Source organism: Mus musculus, chromosome 11, assembly GCF_000001635.26.
Source record: "Mus musculus strain C57BL/6J chromosome 11, GRCm38.p6 C57BL/6J".
NCBI lineage: Eukaryota > Metazoa > Chordata > Mammalia > Rodentia > Muridae > Mus > Mus musculus.
In genome coordinates this window covers 3,224,908-3,240,586 of record NC_000077.6, presented here as the reverse complement: position 1 = coordinate 3,240,586, position 15,679 = coordinate 3,224,908, and the positions used below count along the sequence as shown (strand labels likewise).

At 42.2% G+C, this 15,679-nt stretch overlaps 1 protein-coding gene across 9 annotated transcripts in view; it reads right to left on the bottom strand.

Moving 5' to 3' along the window:
* Positions 1-15,679, bottom strand: part of Eif4enif1 (eukaryotic translation initiation factor 4E nuclear import factor 1) — a 42,246-nt gene that overhangs the window by 4,002 nt on the left and 22,565 nt on the right. For 5 of the 9 annotated variants that reach the window (XM_006514842.4, NM_023743.2, XM_006514841.3 and 2 more), the window contains exons 8-15: positions 13,057-13,192; positions 12,702-12,881; positions 10,486-10,718; positions 6,528-6,599; positions 5,942-6,125; positions 4,927-5,006; positions 4,234-4,373; positions 1,102-1,186 (exon numbers count right to left, since the gene is read on the bottom strand). In XM_006514842.4, the coding sequence (XP_006514905.1) occupies positions 1,102-1,186; positions 4,234-4,373; positions 4,927-5,006; positions 5,942-6,125; positions 6,528-6,599; positions 10,486-10,718; positions 12,702-12,881; positions 13,057-13,192 (1,110 nt within the window). The remainder of the gene's footprint in view (positions 1-1,101; positions 1,187-4,233; positions 4,374-4,926; positions 5,007-5,941; positions 6,126-6,527; positions 6,600-10,485; positions 10,719-12,701; positions 12,882-13,056; positions 13,193-15,679) is intronic. The other 4 variants (NM_001166548.1, XM_017314806.2, XM_006514844.3 and 1 more) reach the window with 1 other exon arrangement.

Genomic DNA, 15,679 nt, shown 5'->3' with positions numbered 1-15,679 from the left:
CCACCCTGTAAAATGGGCCTGTGTGTGTTCTCATGTTTCTCAACCCTGAAATAGGGCTAAGAAGAGGGAAGAGCATGGCTGGAAATATACCTTAGTAATGGGGAAGAGATGTTTCAGAGACCTCAGAACCTATGATTCCACTTGTTCCTTGTATTTTTCTTTTAAAATTACATACATGAAAACTCAATTATCGTACACCTTACTAGAACTTACCATTAAGGATCCTTTGTTCTTGTTTATTTTATAATGAAATTATATAATTTTATAATGAATTTTATAAAGGATGAGACAGGGCCTAACTCATGAACAAAATTCCTTCTGGAGTTTCTCTAAAGCAAGAGCCTTTGGGATATTTAGTGCAGGGTTTCATATGGAGTCCTGAAGCACAGAACTATTCTAGTCCCCTTGTCTATCAGTTTTGATTGGATAAGTCTGTATCAGTTAAAAACAAAAACAAAAATCCCAACCCACTGGTAAAGCTAGATGTATCATCACAAATAAACCCATAAGAGAACAATTTACAGACCTGCCAGCATGTTCACTGGACTCCCATCATGTGACCAGTCATTCCTCTCTCATCTCCTGCCTCACATTTGTCCTTCTACTTTCCCACAACAGCTAATCTTGTTTTATTTTTTGGAGGGTCACAGTAGGCCCTCACAAGGCCCCAGGCTGGCCTTAAATTCTATTTGCTGCTGGGCAGTGGTGGCACACGCCTTTAATCCCAGCACTTGGGAGGCAGAGGCAGGTGGATTTCTGAGTTTGAGGCCAGCCTGGTCTACAAAGTGAGTTCCAGGACAGCTAGGGCTACACAGAGAAACCCTGTCTTGAACACCCCCCCCCAAAAAAAACCAAAGTTCTGAGATTAAAGGTACATGTCATGAGGTGCTAGGCCCAGCTATTTTTTAAGCACTGATTAGTTGTATCGTGGCACAAGTTCACCTATCTGCTAGAGCATACTTTCTTTACGAGAATAATGGGTTAGGGGAAGATGTACTAGACAGATCTGAAAGGCCTTCAGAGACACAGGTAACACACTGGTACGATGCAGGTAACCAGATGGAAAATCTTGAGGCCAAGCAGTTAGTAAAGGTCACTGACCATGCTTGTGATGGAGGCAGCAGGAGCTGGGGAAGAGGAATTTCCACCATGCATGGGTGCTGGTGACTTTGACATTCGCTGTTGCCTGTAAACAAATCAATTAACAGTGCCAGTCAGCTCCAAACTACTTAATGCCAAGTCTTAAAACCATGTAACTCAAGACAAGTCCAGGAACTTAGCATACCTTCACTTATCCAATTTAATTTCTCAACATTCAAAATATGAAAAAGTGCATGCTAAATTCTGAGGGAAGAGAAAACCTCTGTAGTGGGAACAGTCAATACCTGAGGCAAACCAAGAGATATAGATGTAAGATACCAACAAAGTATAGGGAAAAAATAAAGCAGAAGGAAACAAGGACCAGAAACTCCAGAGACCCTGAGGAAAAAAGAAGCTAGGTGATACCAGTACAAAGCTAAGGAGTCTGGTAGTGGTGGTACTTCGTCTTTAATCCCAGCAGGCATAAGCAGGTGGATCTTTGAGTTCGAGCCCCACTGGTCCTCAGAGCCAGTTTCAGGACAGGAAGGGGTACACAGAGAAACCCTGACCAAACAAACAAACCAAAAAAAAAAAAAAAAAAAAAAAAAAGGAGAAGAAACAAAGGTTCAGGCAGAGAGCACAGGGAATCAAGGGCTTTGGGCATATATAGTTTTCCAGGCTGGTACATAGTTTAGTTATAAACAGCACTAGTGGGTTGGCTTAGAAGCCTTTACTGTGGGAGCTAGAATACTTCAGATAGGTGAAAGCAGCAATTCACAGTGCCTGTAATGCAACTGATGCTCTATCTCTGAGACACTAATTCAAATCAAACTGAGAACTGGGAGCAATCAGTTATTCCATAGCCCAGATATACTCATCATGCACTACCACATGAGGCTTTGTTCTTTTTAAAGGTAGGGTCTCTTTACACAGTACTGACTACCCTGAATCTCACTCTGTAGACCAGGCTGGCTTTGAACTCAAACATCCTCCTGCTCTGCCTCCCAAGTGCTGGGATTTCTATCACCAGCCATTCTATTTATTCTCCCTTATCCTAGAGGAAAACAGGAAATAGGGTTGACATAGAAACAGGCTGAGAAAAAAAGCGTATGTGTACTCACTGGTTAGTGAGTATTTCACTGCACCTACAGTGAATGAGCAAAATCCTCTGAATCACAGGCAATGCTGGGATCCTAAATCTGTAAGCTTTCCAATCAGCATTCAGAAACTATGATATCCTGAGATGATGCCTGAGCACATGGCAATGTATTCTAAGTGTATATGGGAAAGATCTCCAAACCTGGAAGCTTCACACAATTTATCATTTACTCCTTTTTGTAAACAGAGCATTTTTGTGTTAGGCAACACTGTCAGTGCAGGAGAACAACAGTGAACAAAACAGATGACATCTCAAATCTCAAGGGTGTTATACTCTTAGGCTGCAGGACAAAAAGCAGAGAAACAGACCAAAAAACCAAAACAAACAAACAAAGAAGTGCATCCCCAAGGTAGTGAGTACAGTTAAAAAACCTCATCAACAAAACAAGTGTTGCTGCAGAGATGACTCATTGTTTACAAGGCCTCAGTGCTCTTCCCAGAGGACCTTGGGTTCAGCTCCTACTACTAACATGGCAGTTCATGGCCATGTGCAACTCCAGTTCTAATTTCCCCTTCTGGTCTCTTTGGGATCCTGCACACACATGGTACATATAAACTCACACAGACACATTCACACACATGGGGGAACACGAACATGCAAACACACACACACACACACACACACACACACACACACACACACACACACACACGCGCGCGCGCACATACCATAAAAAGAAAGCCTGGATCTGTTAGCTACCAACAAACTGAAACAATCCTACACGAAGAGTGAATCTCTAAGTTAGTACATACAATCTATGACAAGAGGAAGTTACATCAAGTTTTGCTTTATACAAGCTCAAATAGATGGCTAAGCAGACTGTGATGAGCATCCCCATAATCCCAGCACACAAGAGGGAACGCCAAGAAACTGAGGACCCCTGGGCTACACAGTTCAAGGCCAGACATATTGAGGCCCTGATTCAAAGGGCTGGGCTGAGCATAATGGTACCCACTCACAGTCCCATTACTCTAGAAACAGACACAGGACTGCCAAGGAACTTTAGTTCAATATATACAGTGAGATCCCAACCATGTCTCAAAACAACAGCAAAAACAAAATAGAAACAAGGCTAGGCAGAGGCAGCACACACCTTTAATCCTAGCACTCAGAAGGCATAGATAGGTGGATCTCTGAGTTCAAAGCCAGCCTGGTCTACAGAGTGAGTTCCAGGATAGCCAGAGATAAACAGAAAAATTTTATCTCAAAATCAAAAAACCTCAGAAACAAGAGCTAGTGGGTCTGATATGTATGTGGTAGAGTGCTTGTCTAGTATGTCCAAGGCCCTGATTTCAGTCTCCAGCACTGAAAAGAAATTAACTGGTAAAAACACTATAAATTCACTTGTGAGGCAGAGGCAGGCGGATTTCTGAGTTCGAGGCCAGCCTGGTCTACAAAGTAAGTTCCAGGACAGCCAGGGCTACACAGAGAAACCCTGTCTCGGAAAAAAACAAAAAACTAAAAAAACCCCACTATAAATTAAAAAAAATGTATAGTATCTCATTCTTACTATTTAGCTAACTGTAAGCCAAAAGTCATTTACAAGTTAAGAATATAAAACACTAGCCGGGCATGGTGGCGCCCGCCTTTAATCCCAGCACTCGGGAGGCAGAGGCAGGCGGATTTGTGAGTTTGAGGCCAGCCTGGTTTATAAAGTGAATTCCAGGACAGCCAGGGATACACAGAGAAACCCTGTCTGGAACCGCCCCCCCCCAAAAAAAACACTATATAGAATTAAAAAAAATGAAGGTAGTGATTATTTTTAAAGGTTAGACAGTGGTCACTTGAGGGACAAAGGGGGCACAGGAAGACCTTGGAGATTTCAACCATATTTCTTCTATCAATACCATCTGCAGTGGGATGGACCTATCTTACATTGGATCAGCATATGCAAGTTATATTTATGATATATGATTCATGATTTATATGATTTACCAGTCTCAGGAAGACTATTTACAAATCAGTACCCAAATCTGCAGAAGTAATTAATGTACCTGTTTCTGAGCCCATCTCTGGTTCTGTCCACTTGTGGTTTGCTAAAACCAGGCTGGTAGAAGGGTGCTGTCTGGACTGCAAGGTCATGTGGTAGGGCCAGCCCCTCCAAAGCAGCTTGCTGCAATTCTAGCTGGCTCATCTGATCAATAGAAGTAGTAGAGGACAGACAATCAGTAAAAGAATGAGGAAGTTCAACTAGTTTTCCAAAAAGGTATGTCTCATGGTTTAAACAGTGGCTGAGAAAATTGAATATTGCAAATAACTAAGTTATGCTGGTGTCCACTGAATGATATTTTTAAAATTTAAATAGTGGGATGAGAGACAGCTCAGTGGTTAAGAACATTTATTGTTATTGCAGAATATCTAGGTTCAATTCCCAGACCCACATGGCAGGCAGTTCACAACTGTCCATAACTCAAGTTCCAGGGGATCCAATGCCTTCCTGAAAATTCCTTGGGCAATGAGCACATACATGGTGCACAAACATAAATGGAAGCAAACACTCATACACAGAAAATAAGTAAATCTAAAGAAGAAAAATTTTAATTTAATACTAATCACTCAGCAATTTTCCCTTCTGTATGAACTTAACAGTTACCTCAGAACAAACCACGCATCATTGTTGCAATTCAATTCTCTACCCTACAAGCAAGAGAAGAGTGAAAAGGCAAAGAGAAAGAGCTCAGCCTGACCTGGGCTGAGACAGGACTCATGGGCTTGCGCATGCCTTGGAATGGATCTCCAAGTAGTTGCTGGGGTCCTGAAGGGAAACCTGCCAGGAAAGTTTCAGAATCAATGAATGCCAAGCATCAGAGCCCAGGACAGCATAAGCACCCAACCAGCACGTTGGCTCTTGCCCAACAGGAAGCGTTGCTTCTTTGGACTGACAGTATATACCCTTCTCCCTCTCCTCCCACATTGTGTATGTGGGCTTTAAGCAGAGCTCTTAACAGCCTTTCCTGCTCGTGTAACCTTCACACTACTCTGTCACCTTTGTCCTTTTCTGAGAGCTCTCAGGCTGGGCTAAGAACATTTCTATTCAGCAAACTGGCCGTGCTTGACAAGCCAACTGGTGGTAAAGCTGAGTCCAGTGCTCTGAGACTCTCCTTACAAGTCCCCACCACTGTGGAAAACACTAAGGTGTATGACTGGCAAGGGCAAGCAGCCAGCTGTCTCTAGTGTTTCAATAGTAGAAACACCAAGCCTGCTGGAGCTGCTTCTTCCAGGCATATTCTGTAACAACCACAGGACTTCACTGCTCACTGTTTACCAATTACAAGTGCTGGCCAGAAAGCCATTACTTGTGACTGGCTCTTCCATGTAGCTGCAAACTCATTATGGAGCCCAGGATGGCCTTAAAATTTGAGATCCTTGTGCGTCATCATCTCAAGTGCTGTCCTAAAGCTCAAAGTTCTTTATCGAGGATAGACCTAAGAATCCAAATCAACTATTTTCAGCTGAATTCTCTAAATAAGAAAACTACAGAGCTATACAAAGAAGTTTACTATGAACATGTTGACTTAAAGGAGATAATAAACTATCTTCCACCTTGACTACACACCTCTACAGTAATCAGTACTAACACATATATTCCCTTTGCAAGCTTATGAGCAGTTACTAGTTGGGAGCCCAAGTCAGTGATGGAGTGTTTAACTGGTAAGCATGAGGCTCTCACTCAATCCCCAGAACTGCTAAAGCACTAGTTACCTATTGGTGATGGTATCCTTGGATGAAGGTAGTCTGCTGAGGCTGCTTGAGTTCGAAATACCTGTGACATTGGAGGAGAGGGCGCTCTTTGGCTCAATAAAGATGCAGTAGCCTCCAAGCTCCCCATAAGGCCACTGAGAAGATTGGAAGAAGCGGGTCTCTGAACCGGTTGACCCAGAAGTTCCTATAGGCAGAAATGCCAGATCCCTGTGAACAAACCTATTTCTTCCTTCTAGTCAAAAGCTTTGAAAACTAACTTCACTTTTGAGAGCTAGCCAATGCCTCTTACTTGCAGCACTGAGGATCTAGCATCTGTACACGAAAGACATTTTCCCAAATGTTTAGCTACCAATTACATTTGCTCTAAGTTAGTGCTACAGATACAGATTAGATAATCAAGTTCCAAACAAACAACAAACTGGTAAACCAGAAACATTAAAAGCCATTGTTCGAGTATGGACCCGAGCACGCACACACCTGTCCATTGGGATTACCAGTTTAACAGAATGACCTTAGATAGCAACAGTATATCTTTGACTGTCACACACAGGTCACTCTGAGGGATAAGTGTAAGACTGTAACACACCTGTAGGATGTTTTTAGAAACAGGCTGGCCTGGAATCTCAGCAGGGGCCAATAAGTGACTTTCAACGTTTCGCTAAAAAAAAAAAAAAAAAAAAAAAAAAAAAAGAAAAGAAAAAAAAAAAAAAGAAAAGAAACAAAGAAAAAAGTTTTCAACTTCAACACACTTTATAGCTTGGAGACCATATATATAAAAAAATATGCAACTCCCAAGGGAGTTGACCGTTAACAGCAGGATAATGCTCAATGTCATAGAAAACTTTATTAAAGATTTATTTTATGTATGAGTACACCGATGCTGTCTTCAGACACACCAGAAGAGGGCATTACAGATGGTTGTGAGCCACCATGTGGTTGATAGGAATTGAACTCAGGACCTCTGGCAGAACAGTCAGTGCTCTTAACCACTGAACCATCTCTCCAGGCCCCACAAAAAACTTTCGACCAACTCTCTCTTATCCCATGCCACTCAAAAGATTCTTCCCAAGTACATGAAGAGTCATCAGGAAATACTCCCAAAGCCAGAGTAGTCCATTCCTGTCATCTTGACACCCTGTCCCCACCATCAAAGAAAGGTGAGACTGAGGAGCACTCAGTTAGACAGATACCACAATTTATGAGATTTTCATTCGGAAGGAACCCTTACTGATCATTGTCATTAATAAGATTTATTGCTGGGCCGTGGTGGCACATGCCTTTAGTCCCAGCACTTGGGAGGCAGAGGCAGGCTGATTTCTAAATTCAAGGCCAGCCTGGTCTACAGAGTGAGTTCCAGTACAGCTAGGGCTACAAGGAGAAACCCTGTCTTGAAAAACAAACAAACAAAAAACCAAAAAAAAAAAAATTATTGACTGAAGTATTAAAAAACAAGGGGCTGAAGAGAGGGCTCAGTGGTTAAGAGCACTAGCTGCTCTTCCAGTGGACCAAGTTGGGTGCTATGCCCAGTACCACATGACAACTCACAACCATCTATCACTCCAGTTCAAGATCATCAGATGTCTTCTGGCCTCCATAGGCACAAACATGCATGTAATACACATACACATGCAGATAAAACACAGATTTAAAACAATAAAAATCTTTAAAAACTAAACAAGCCACCACTACAGAAAAGAAAAGTGACAGCTAGACATGACAGTGGTGCACACTATTCTTTTTAGCACTCTGGTGGTTGAGGCAGACAAGGATGAGCTTCACAAAAAAATGGCTAAGAACTAGGCAAGAGGCACAGAACTTTTCTAGAATGTACAAAGTTCCTAAGCATTACAAATTAAAACAAAAATAATGAACAACATGCAAATTTGACCAGAATTGTTACCGTTTCAAAGTTTTGGCCTAGAAAAGTAGCACATGCCCTTAAATCCCAGCACTTGGCAGGCAGAGACAAGTGGATCCAAGTTCAAAGTAGTCTGGTATACATAGTACATTTCAGACAGCCAGACCAACAGAGACCTTGTCTCATACAAAACGGAAAAAACTCCAGAAACTTAAATGTTACTATTTTAAGTTAAGCTCCTTAAAATTACTCATATGCATGACAAAATTCAACTTCCTCTGCTCTGAATCTGCCAATGGTCTTGCTTTGTATATTTAACCTGCACTCCTCCCCAGACCCCCAATGTATGTCTCAATACTGTGCGACCACTGAGCTCAGTCAGGAGTACTTTCTGATGCAATCCCCCCCGCCCCCAAGTAGATAGATTTATCTAAGTCCATTTCCAAGCCTTTTATTATTGGTTTTAGAATTAGGGCTAAGTGCAGATGATTTGAATAAATAGGCAACTTACTTCATGGCTTATCACACTTGCAGGAGTCTGCAATTTCATGTAAAACAGTGTGGAGATGAACTTCATTACTTAGATGGACAGAGTTAGATGAGAACTAGTACCCAGCAGTGAGAACTAAAGACACTGTCTTTAGCAGTAGAGCAGGACCCCACATGCCAACACAGATACAATTCTGAGTTTGTGTAAATATTTGTCTAGCCGCTTATTACCAGATGTCAGAGACTCACTTCCTCACCACACCTGAAACTAGGGGTACATAAAAGCATGGAAACTCCAATATCAAACCAAGTGTACTCACAACTTAAAGTCAATATTGTGTAAAAACAATCAAAGGTTGAGATAGATATGAACTCCCTTCTGAACTCCCTTCTCTTTCCTACAAGATTGTTTATGGAGCCCAAGTTGGTCTCAAACTTGCCCTTCTTTTCTCCTGCTTCCTCCTCCCAACTGCTCCTAGCTCCTTTGTTTCCACTTCTTTGGAGACTCACACTGAAAGGAAAAACAAACCCTATGATAGGATTTGAATAAAAAAATGGAATCAGTGCCAACCCCCCACGGTAACAAGAAAGAACAGCAGGAGAGCTAAGTTGCACCCAGAGTCGCTTGTATGAACTCTGTCTTGCTGTGCACCTCATGCTAGCATAAACTTACTAGGTAGTTCAGGTTGGCCTTCAATTTATAATCCTTCTGCCTTAATCTCCCAAACGCTAGGATGTGTGACATCATACCTCATTTGACAGCATGGATATCTAGTACTTCTTTGTGTGGTAATAACTTTGAACCAGTTTATAGGATCTTCCTCCTTTGAGTTGTATGGTGTAACCTGAGATGTGGCATAGACACTCAGAGGCAGAGTCAGGTCCATCTCTGAGTTCTGAGTTTGAAGCCAGCCTGGTCTACAGAGTGAGTTTCGGGATAGCTAAGGCTACACAGAGAAACCCTGTCTTAAAAAACACAAACCAAACAAAATAAAACAAAAACATTCCACATCTTTGATATGTACGGGGAGAGAAGGAAGGAGGGAGAGAGACTTTCTAGACCAGGCTATCCTTTGAATTTGTTAATTATCTTGCTTCCACTTTCCAAGCAGTGATGGAAGTACCAGTCTTTACCACCATGCTCACCTCCACCTCTGGCATTCTAATTCATCAGTGTGACCGTCTAGCCAAGAGAGCAGGTAATCCAGATATCTGAGAGTATGTACAAAGTGTGAAAATAAAGGCTTTACTGTAGGAGGCAGGGAGACTGCTCCGTGGTTAGCACACTGGCTGCTGTTCCAGAGGACCTGTACTCATTTCCAAGCATGCACACAATGGGTCTGAACCCTCTGAAACTCCAACTCCAGAGGGGTCTGATGCCCTTCTCTGGCCTGTGTGCACTAGGCATGCAAGTAGTGCACAGATAGACACACAGACAAAATGCTCATACAAAAATAAATAAATAAATAAATCTTGAAAAATTTACAATACAATTGTCTACGGCTAGGAGGTGGTAACTCTTATCTTCAATCTCAACACTTGGAAGGCAGAAGCTGGGAGATCTCTGAGTTTGTTGCCAGACTGGTTTACAGAGTGAGTTCCAGGACACTCAGGGCTACACAGATAAACTATCTCAGGGGAAAAACAAAGACAAAAACAAAATAAAACAATTGGGTATTAATCAGGTGGCCCTACCTGGTCCTGACTTCCTGATCCTCTCAGACACTAGGGTTATAGGCACACATCACTATGCTCAGTTCAGCACAAACGATCAATTTCTTACTTTTTTCTCCCTTTTGCATCGATAACCTCACATACTAAGTATGCTTTTCTCCAAACTGGGTGAAAAAAATTTACAACTCAATTACTTTCCTTTCTTAGGAAAGAACTTCATGAAGGTATTGTATTAACTGATGTAACACGTGAATTATTCAATCATCCTATAATTGAATGTACGCCCCAAACATACACATTATTCACAGATGTGCTTTTTCTAATAACAAATCAATATTGAGAATTAAAAAACAAACACACACCAAAGACCAAACAACTTCTACAGAAATTTCTAAAAGACCAAACAACTTCTAAAGAAATTTCCAAATTGCTCAGAATACCTTCATTAAACCCATTTATTATTGCAGTGGGAGGTGATACAGAAACAGGGAAAGAGGCTGGGTGAGGTGTACTGAATACTTACACTGACTTTGGGCTGGGTAGGCAAAGTTCCACTTGCCTTCATGGTGTTCACTAGCTTGTTGAATGCAGTCATATCTCCATCTTTCTTGAGCTGTCTATTGCTACTCGCAGCACTCAGGGTCTCCTCTAAATGTTCTGCCATGAAGGGAGTTGAATTCTTCATTTGCTGGTCCACTTTCAAGCCCTTCAGCCCTGCTTCTACCTCTTCCACTGAAAGTACAACCCCTGAATGTGCTGAGAAGTTGAGAAAGTTCTTGTTACACCAAGCAAAGGGTGTTTAGAAAGAATTCTCATTGGCTGCCAATGACAACTATTTTGTAACTGAAGTGAGGCTGTCAAAAGGGCTAACACTAAAATAGGTAACCTGAACACTTAAGATCAGGTAGGAATAAGGCTGAAATTACATACACTGAAAGAGATGGCTGAGCACCGCGGTGCACACCTTTTATCCCAGGGCTCAAGAGGGCACAGGCCAGCTATACACAGTGAGGTCCAGGGCAGCTAGGACTAAAGAGACCCAGTCTCAAAAACAAAACGGGGGTTGGTAGTAGAGGGGAAGAGTGACCCATGCCTGAAGAATGACTCAGTGATTAAGAGCCCAAATTGTTTCTATGGAGGACCTGAGTTCAATTCCCAGCAGCCACATTAGGCAGCTCACAATTCCCAGCATCCACATAGTGGCTCACAACCACCTGTAATGGGATCTGATACCTTCTTCTGGTGTGTCTGAAGACAGTTACAGTGTAGTCATATATATAAAACAAATCTTAAATTGAAAAAAAAGGGAAGAAATGGAATAAACTACACCAAAAATATTTAGATGCTAGAAACTGGGATGGTAGAACTAAGGGGTATGAGATTTCAAACCTTGGTAAGATTTTTACATAGTGAGTTCCAGGAAAAGCAGAACTACATAAAGAAACACTGTCTCAAAAAACTTGATCCTGTGTGTCACATAGAAAAATACTTTGTGCCTGGCGTGGTGGCACATACCTTTAATCCCAACACTAGGGAGGCAGAGGCAAGGGGATTTCTGAGTTCGAGGCTAGTCTGGTCTACAAAGTGAGTTCCAGGATAGCCAGGGCTATACAGAGAAACCCTGTCTCAAAAAACCAAAAAAAAAAAAGTACTTTGTAATAAATCTCTCCATACTTTGCTACCAGGCACAAGAATCCAGACAATTTAACAGCAACAAGGCTGCACTGTGGTCTCAAGGCACTAACTTGTTGCCTAAGTGAGAACATGGCAAATTGCGACAGTGTTGTGAGGAGTAGGCAAGCTATGCTTGGGAGGACAGAAACATTCACTGTGCTGCTGCTACAACCCTGCTGTAAAGAAAAACTAGAGAGGACAGGTGTGGTGCACGCCTTTAATATCAGCACTCTGGAGGCAGAAGCCAGAGATTCTGAGTTGTAAGTCAACCTGACCTACATAGCAAGTTCTAGTCTAGCCAGAGCTTAAGATTCAAGGCTATGTGGCACCATCTTTGGATCTTATAGCTGTCTCTTGTGAGACTAAGCCAGGGCCTAGCAAACACAGAAGTGGATGATCACAGTCAGCTATTGGATGGATCACACGGCCCCCAATGGAGGAGCTAGAGAAATTACCCAAGGAGCTAAAGGGAACTGCAACCCTATAGGTGGAACAACATTATGAACTAACCAGTACCCCGGAGCTCTTGACTCTAGCTGCATATGTATCAAAAGATGGCCTAGTCGGCCATCACTGCAAAGAGAGGCCCATTGGACTTGCAAACTGTATATGCCCCAGTACAGGGGAACCCCAGGGCCAAAACGGGGGAGTGGGTGGGTAGTGGACTGGGGGGGTGGGCATGGCGGACTTTTGGGATAGCATTGAAAATGTAAACGAGGAAAATACCTAATAAAAATAAAATAAAATTAAAAAAAAAAAAGAAAAACACTAAATTCCTGACATGCACCTGACTTGATGAGAAGTACAATAAAAACTATTCTTTTCTTTCTTTTTTCTTTTTTTTTTTTTTTTCAAGACAGGGTTTCTCTGTATAGCCCTGGCTGTTCTGGAACTCACTTTGTAGACCAGGCTGGCCTCAAACTCAGAAATCCGCCTGCCTCTGCCTCCCAAGTTCTGGGATTAAAGGCGTGCGCCACCTCGCCCAGCTCAAAACTATTCTTTTCTTAGAACATTTAAGAAAGCATGAACTTAAAATAACTAAAGCAGATTCTCAACAATACTTACAGCTCTCCTTAAGTTTTTCTTTATTTGCAGAAAGGCTAGAAAGAAGAGGTTTTAAATCTACTTTGGCTTTCTGTAGCATTTCTAAAATGTCCACTTTATTTTCAGCATGGTCTTCCGATGGTATAGGAGCAAAATAATTCCCCGAGTTCTGTCCAGGAGAGAGGACGGCTTGCTCCAAACCTGATTTTGTAAATAAATGGCACAGTTGGTCCCATTGAGAATTGAAAACTTCCCTTCCACAGCATAAAGAGAATAGAAACTGAAGGCTTTTCCATATCTAAAGTCTCTTTAACCCTAGAAGCATGGCAGGGGAGGCCCACTTGACATACAAGGCTAGTATGTGAAGTCATCTTACCTGCCAGTCTCTCAAGTTCTTCATGGGGTGTGGATCCAAGGCTGCTGGATCTGCTCCCTGACCGGCTTGGGTTAGAGAACCACCTACTGAAGCGGCTGGCAGAGACCGATCCTTCCCCCAGAACATCTTCTATCATCTGATAAGAAAGACAAAGGGGCAAGGTGAAACACCATGAAGGTTAAATGTTAAGCCACCAACTCTGAAACTTCCTTTGACACTGCTGACTTCTTAGTGGAACAAATGAGTGCAGGCAAAATGTAACTAATCTGGTGTAAACAGGAAGTATATAAAAAAACCCAAAGCCAAACAGAAACACACACACTCCAAAAGGTGTAACTACTGTCTTCATGTTTAAAAGTGTAAACTTTGGGGGCCAATGACATGGCTCAGCAGGTAAAATGACCTGCAGTACAAGCCTGAGGACCTGACGCCATGGCAGGTGGAAGGAGAGAACCAACCCGACAAAGCTGGACCTCTGACCTCCACCTGTAGCTCAGGTGTGCACTGACCCATGGCAAAAACAAAACATTTTAAAAGTAAAATTATCTACTAAGAATTTTAATTTACAAATAAAGACTGATGGCTTTGCATTTTAAGCAATTTAACATAATCTTACTAAATAGAAGTCAGAAGACACAAAGGTAATAAATATAAAGTATCTGGACATTTCTCAAGATAGTAAAGTAAGTATTGAGAATATATTTTCTTTTTTTTCGAGACAGTGGTTTTTCCGTGGAGCCCTGACTGTCCTGGAACTCACTAAGTAGACCAGGATGGCTTCAAACTAAGAGACCTGCCTGCCCCTGCCTCCCAAAACCTGGGATCAAAGGCGTGCGCCACCACTGCCCAGTGAGAGAATAATTTTGATGTTTCACTGTTACCAACTTTGTTTTCTTTTGCCTGTATATGTCTTTGCACCATGTGTATGCAGTGTCTGGAGGCCAGATGAGGGTGTTAAACACCCTGGAACTGGAGTAAAGAGACAGATCTGAGCTTCCATGTGGATATTGGTACTCAAAATTAGGTTTTCTGTAAGAACAGATAATGGTCTTAACCACTGAGCAACCTCTCCATGCCCTAACTTTGTGTTTTGTAAAATTTTATATTCAAGAGTAGAAACTCTTATTGTTCTCTTACTCTTGTTCCTCTCTTGCCTTCTTGTTCCACTCTGTCCCCTCACCCCACCCCCTCTTCCCCAATCCCTAACCCCTCCTTTCTCCACGTGCTCATGGCTGGCCTCTATTTCTCTACTCTCTTTCCCTGCCTCTACTACCCTCTTTTGTTTGTTTGTTTTTTTGGTTTTTCGAGACAGGGTTTCTCTGTGTAGCCCTGGCTGTCCTGGAACTCACTTTGTAGACCAGGTTGGCCTCGAACTCAGAAATCCGCCTGCCTCTGCCTCCTAAGTGCTGGGATTAAAGGCATGCGCCACCACACCCGGCTCTCTACTACCTTCTTAACTCCCCTCCCCATGCCCTGAATAAACTCTATTCCATACTAAAAAAAGAAAAAAAAGAAAAAAAAAGAGTAGAAACAAACTTGCACTTTTATACATTTGTGAAGATATTCATCTCAAAAAAGACCCCTAAGGGCTTGAGGTTTAAAAGAAACTCTGAAATTTCGGTCTCTCTCTCTCTTTTGATACATGGTTTCTCTGTGTAGTCTTGGCTGACCTGCAACTTATTCTGTAGATCAGGCTGACCTCAAACTCACAGAAATATGTCTGCTACTGCCTCCCAAGTGTTGAGACTAAAGGCATGCACCACCACACATCAAACGGCAAGTTTGTTCATTTTCAACATAGGAGCAAGAAGGGCCTCTGAGAGCAGAAGCTCTTTCCTGCACAGGAAATGGACACAGCTCTGGTTTTTAAGTCGGGATATCTTTTGCTATGTCTTTTTCGCTATCTGCTGACGGAAGAGCTGGGAGATGAGATGCTTAGTTGTTCTTCGTAGAGGGTGTTTTTTTTAAATTAAAAAAGTATACATATGTATTGGGAAGTGGTGATTGAGAGGCTTTTAATTTCTGAGTTCCAGGCTATCTAAGGCTACACAGTGAAACCCTGTTTCAAAACAAATAAAAGATACCCATCCCTGGAGAAAAAGAGAAACACTAGGTCAAATTTAACCATAATTAGCTGGTCCATCCTTTTTTCATTTAACAAAAGTTTTTTTGAGATGGGTTTTACTATGCAGGCAGGCAGGCAGGCAGGCCTTGAAATGACCATGTAGCTCCAGCTAATCTCAGACTCAAACTCCTCTCGTCTTGGCATCCCAAGTGCTAAGATTATAAGTGCATACCTCCACATCCAGATTCTGTACAGGTTTATTTTTATTTTGTACATATGAGTATGCATGCATGTAGTGTGTGGCAGGTATATACGGACATTGCTGTGTGGGGGTACACACACATGTGTTTGGGTGCATATGCTGTGTGTAAGCAGAGGTCAAGAGGCTGATGGTAGGCATTTTTTATTCACTCTCTCCTTTATAACCTGAGTCAGGGCCTCTCATTTGAGCCGACAGCTCACCAACAGAGCTAGTTCAGTTACCTCACTTGTTCCGGGAGCTGGGATTCCAGGAGGACCACCATGCTGCCCCAACATTTACTTGAGTTCTAGAGATCT